Source organism: Raphanus sativus, chromosome 2 (genome assembly GCF_000801105.2).
Source record: "Raphanus sativus cultivar WK10039 chromosome 2, ASM80110v3, whole genome shotgun sequence".
Taxonomy (NCBI): domain Eukaryota; kingdom Viridiplantae; phylum Streptophyta; class Magnoliopsida; order Brassicales; family Brassicaceae; genus Raphanus; species Raphanus sativus.
Genome location: NC_079512.1, coordinates 16044203 through 16049625, shown reverse-complemented (window position 1 = coordinate 16049625; position 5423 = coordinate 16044203). Strand labels below are relative to the sequence as shown.

Sequence of the window (5423 nt, the reverse complement as noted above, 5' to 3'; positions counted from 1 at the left end):
ATTCTTCTATATATATTATTTTTTTGTGCCTATCTAAAAACAATATTTTTATTATAAAAGTTAAAAAAAATTAAGATACAAAACAATTTATTATTAAATATTAGTCAACCAAAAAATATAAATATATTTTCTAAACTATTTCTAAGATATACGTGTTTTAAAAAAACTTAACACAATAATAAGTATATATTTTGATAAAAGTATTTGACATATATAAATATTTTGATGTTTGATTTAACTATTTAAAAACATAAATAATAATTTATTATGCTGGTTTTAGATTAATAAGATATAAAGTAATAAATATTTATAAGAAATTTATGCCCGCATGTGCGGACAAAACACCTAGTAAATAAATAAATAAATAAATAAATAGTACCGAGTTTCATATATATGGTCCTATGCATACTTTAATTTCATATACATGGTCCTATCCATACTCTAGTTTGGGATATAATTTCAGTTATGTATTCACAAGTGGTAAACAATGAAGGAGAGTGGATGAATCTTGTTCTACTGAACTTGTAGGTATACAAAATGATATACGATTATCTAAGTGGAACATCAGAAAAAAAAATCAAACTACGTGGAAGCATTCCCTTCATGCTAGGTTGTTCTATAGTTCGGAATAGTGGACGTTAGAAGGATATAACTTAGCCATACACACAAGTAACAACGAGGTAGATAATCTTCCTTTCAGAAAGAAGATATGAACGCAAATGAACTTCAACATCCGGATTTTTATTAGTAAAGACGGAAGTTACAGTTATTATGTTGATCAAGACAACTTGTGCAAATATAACAATACGGGAACACATAGCAAATAACTTTGGCTGATTGAGATAATCTTTTAACGAATCATGTATGACATTATATAATTTTGAGTAGGATAGGCGAACCTTCGTTCTCGTAACTTTAGTTTAATCTGCTACTATACACTTTTTCGAGTATTCGTTTTCTTGTCTAAGCTACTTTAAAAGTAAAAATCTTTGCGGGGTTGAAAATAAAACATATAGGTATGATTACAACCCCCAAAAGCAATGCAACTGCAACCATTCACACTTCATGCAATTGATTGCTTTCTTTTGTTTTATATTAAAAAATGAAAAACATACCGTGTAAATAAAAGACAAGATAAGAAACCTTTCGAACTTTTCACCGAAAAGCATAAGTAATAAACAGCACACTTAATTGACTTTTTTACTCTATATATAATCACCTAAATATTGCTTTTCAATCACAGAACAGAAGGTACAAAAGTGAAAAATATATCCAGTCATAGATTGCGGTTATATAATTATATATGTATATAATCAGCAGTAGTATAAACTTCTGTTTATGACAATTCATAACATCCATTACGAGACTGCAAGAATGTTTTATTGATGACTCGGGACACAAAAGCATAACCTATTTTTTCCACGAAATTAGGGAAGGTAGAAGTCCTTAAGAGATGGTTTCCAGAATTCAAGATCTTCTATTCGTTGAGAGAGCATAATCAGACAACGAATAGCTTATTAACTAGGATATTTAACCTTTGTTAGTTGTTTTATTTTGGTCTTGATCCGTAGACCACTCAATAGAATTAGTTTTTTATGTTAAAAACATATATTATGAAAATTTCCTACTTTTACGTTTAGTACTGATTCAAGTATAAAATAAGTTAATTCTCAAAAAAAAAGTATAAAATAAGTCATGTTTTTAAGAATAAATTTATCAAGAAGACTTATATTATTAGCATTTCATAATTAATATATAGCTTTCATAATTAATAAATAGAAGAATACACAACTTTTTTTTTTACAACAAATTCTTGTTACGTTAATCAAATTTGAGGTGGTTCGTTAACCATATCGGAATAATATAACCAATAAAACACAACTTTCTTCTTTTCCTTTTACATCTATTCATTTTAGTATTAACATGATCACACAGATCAATCATCAGCTAAAAATATCAAATAAATATTACTACCACATGTGGCCCAGAAAAAAAATTACCAACTAGTAATAATTGGATGAATACTACTGGTGACATGAAATCAAATACTCAATACCCATAGTCTCAGTCTACCTATAGTAAGCGGGATTAGTGTCCTAATTTCCGGAAGATAAAGTAGCATTAACCTAACTTTTATATTAACTAATTTAAATGTCCATAAAACAATAGTATTCATTTTTTGAATTCTTTACTCACTCCTCCGCACAATCTTTCATAATGTAAAGGGAGACAGAGACACAGAGAGCATTTGCAGCCGACAGAAAGAACAATCTTTGGTAGAAACAAAAGCATATGTGCAGGTCTTTGCGATAACATTGGTTTGCTAAATTGTCTGATAAGAAACATCAAAACCAAAAAGAAAGTTTGGATCTGTTTTGTAAAAGAAGAGATCAAATGGGTGTTGCTACTGTTCCTGAGTCTAAGCAAATTGTTTCCGGCAAAAGAGCATTTCGCCCAAGTTCCAGCATCAGACACACTCCTCAATGGTACTAATATCTCTTACTTTCTTTCAGACAAGAAAAGATGTTAACGTTTTTGGCTTATGGGTCCTCTGTGTATGTGTTTCCAGGCCGGTCTCGGACGTTACGAGTGACTTGACTATAGAAGTCGGCTCTGCGAGCTTTTCACTTCACAAGGTAATAAAATTCGAACTAAACTAAGTGAACGGGAAGGAAAAAAAAAAAGGCAAACCATCGTCTCTGTTTTTGTTTTTCAGTTTCCTCTGGTCTCTCGGAGTGGAAGAATCAGAAAACTTCTTCTCGAGTCAAAAGACACGAAGAACACTTATCACCTCAGCCTACCCGGAGTTCCGGGCGGCTCAGAGGCCTTTGAGCTCGCAGCGAAGTTCTGCTACGGCGTCGTTCTACAGTTCACTTCGTCAAACATCGCGTCCTTGCGATGCGTGGCTCATTACCTGGAAATGACGGAGGAGTTATCAGAGAAGAATCTCGAGGTGAGAACAGAGGCTTACCTGAAAGACTCGATCTTCAACGACATCTCCAACTCCATCACCGTTCTTCACTCCATCGAGAAGCTATCATCACCTGTAGCTGAAGAGATCAGTCTCGTCGGAAGGCTCGTGAACGCCATCGCTGTAAACGCTTGTAAAGAGCAGCTCGTCTCTGGCTTGCTCAAGCTTGATCAGAAGTTCGAGAGGTTAGCGCCGGAGATGACGGAGAAACCTTCTGATTGGTGGGGAAGGTCTCTGCTCGTACTCAAGCTCGATTTCTTCCAGAGAGTTGTCTCCGCCATGAAGTCCAAAGGTCTGAACCATGAGATCATCAGCGATCTACTGATGAGCTACGCTCGCAAGTCGCTGCAGATCATCAGAGAACCGAGTCTCGTCAGAGGAAGCGTGGTTCTTGATTCTGATCTGCAGAAGAAACAACGAGTCGTCCTCGAGGTGATCGTCGGTCTCCTCCCGACGCAAGCCAACAAAAGCTCGACACCTGTCTCGTTCCTATCGACCTTGTTGAAGACAGCTATAGGATCCGGAGCCTCTGTCTCTTGTAGGTCGGATCTCGAGAGAAGGATAAGCCACCAGCTTGACCAAGCGACTCTTGAAGACATCTTGATTCCGAGCGGCGCCATGTACGACACTGACTCCGTGCAAAGAATCTTCTCCATGTTCTTGAATCTTGACGAGTGCGACTACGAAGACGACGAAGACGGAGATGCGGTGGACGAGAGCGAGATGGCTATGTATGATTTCGAGGGGCCTGAGTCTCCGAAACAGAGCTCTATGTTCAAGGTCTCGAAGCTGATGGATAGTTATCTAGCTGAGGTGGCTCTCGACTCCAACCTCCCTCCTTTAAAGTTCATAGCTCTCGCTGAGCTTCTCCCGGACCATGCCCGTGTCGTCTGTGATAGTCTTTACCGAGCCATTGATATCTTCCTTAAGGTAACTGAAAAGCTAAGAGTATCTCTCTTAAGGTGAGTTTTGGTTTGACTGTTTTATTTTGGTTTAGGTTCATCCAAATATGAAAGATTCAGAGCGTTATCGTCTATGCAAGACAATCAGCTGTCAGAAACTGTCTCAAGACGCAAGCAGCCATGCGGCACAGAACGAGAGACTTCCTATCCAGATAGCTGTTCAAGTCCTGTTCTACGAACAGACGCGGCTCAAGAACACGATGATGACCAGTGGTGGTGGTGGTGGTAGTGGTGGATGTGGTTCGAGTCAGAGCCAGTTCTTCTTGTTCCCGGGACAGTTTCCCAACCGTTCGGGAAGCGGGATGGCAAGCGGGGCGATTTCGCCGCGGGACAACTACGCATCGGTGAGAAGAGAGAACAGAGAGCTTAGGCTTGAGGTGGCGAGGATGAGGATGAGGCTGACTGATCTCGAGAAGGATCATGTTTCGATGAAGAGAGAATTCGTGAAGCCGAGCAGAAGAACTCGCTATGGACTGTTTAGGAAGCTCTCTAGAGGTCTGAACAAGTTGAACGCAATCATGTTGAGATTTAGAAGAAGCCAAAGTGTTGCCGGTAATGGTAAGCATATTGAGGAGAAGACAAACTCGGAGAAACGCTTCATGTTTCAGAAGAGAAGGTGTCACTCTGTTTCTTGAATTTGTAATTTCTGATGCTTTTGTTGTATTCCATAAAAAGGAGAGTGGTGTGTGTGTGTGTGTGTGTGTAAATTTGTAATTTACATATATTATAGAGAGAGAGTTCATAATAGTTTTTTGGACTTGTTGCGACAAGATCTTCTGGATCATTTCTTTGAATGAAGTGAGTAGTAGTAACCTTAGTGATGGATCAAGATTTATGACAAAGAAAAAGGAAAAGAACACTAAACATATTTTTCGGCTCTCTTGCATTTTGGCACAAGGGAAAGAAAGTGTCGCACAGAAGTTTTCTTATCTATTTCATAGTTTAGATGAAACACACGAATGGGTAATTCCAAAAGGATGTATGGCATGTGGATGACTACCTTATGTGTGTTACATTTTGGAATTCCTCCCCAAATTGGTAAAACCCAAGTTTTAGTCACCAAATTGTGTTACATATTTATATCGAAATTTCTTTTTACCTATCGACTGTGGCATAGTAGTTGAAACTAAATTAAAAGGCGGAATGGAGCATGGTTGGAGGCTTGAATGTAGCTTTTGAGACAAAATATTTTTTTCTAGATGGGTTCAAAAGATTAGGCTTCAGGCACCCCAAGACAACAGACCGAGACTGGCTTACCCGATATGAACTGCATCAGGAATAGGAAAGCAAATGATATATCCTTTGGCTTTACCCAATACTCTGGCTTTACTCGATATTTGATATTGTTATTTTCATAGAAAAAACTTCAGTAAATGCTCCGGCTGATGCATTTGAACCTCTTTAAGATGTTTGTGGATCATAAAATTCATACTAGTTATTTGAGAAATCTTAATATCTTCTCGTAGGGTGTCGATCGACTCTAAGATATC

At 37.5% G+C, this 5423-nt stretch overlaps 1 protein-coding gene across 1 annotated transcript; it reads left to right on the top strand.

Moving 5' to 3' along the window:
• Positions 1-2175: 2175 nt before the first annotated feature.
• LOC108843544 (BTB/POZ domain-containing protein SETH6) lies at positions 2176-4680 on the top strand. The gene is made up of 4 exons (XM_018616763.2): positions 2176-2486; positions 2570-2636; positions 2717-3901; positions 3969-4680. Exons 1-4 carry the CDS (start codon positions 2395-2397, stop codon positions 4566-4568), a joined length of 1944 nt encoding a protein of 647 aa, XP_018472265.2. The 5' UTR covers positions 2176-2394; the 3' UTR covers positions 4569-4680.
• The last annotated feature ends 743 nt before the right edge of the window (positions 4681-5423 follow it).

Excerpts from the sequence above, each read along its gene's own strand:
- LOC108843544 (XM_018616763.2), top strand. The coding sequence starts at position 2,395 with ATGGGTGTTGCTACTGTTCCTGAGTCTAAGCAAATTGTTTCCGGCAAA. Across the intron at positions 2,487-2,569 it reads ATCAGACACACTCCTCAATG|GCCGGTCTCGGACGTTACGA; the intron begins GTACTAATATCT and ends ATGTGTTTCCAG. Across the intron at positions 2,637-2,716 it reads CGAGCTTTTCACTTCACAAG|TTTCCTCTGGTCTCTCGGAG; the intron begins GTAATAAAATTC and ends TTTGTTTTTCAG.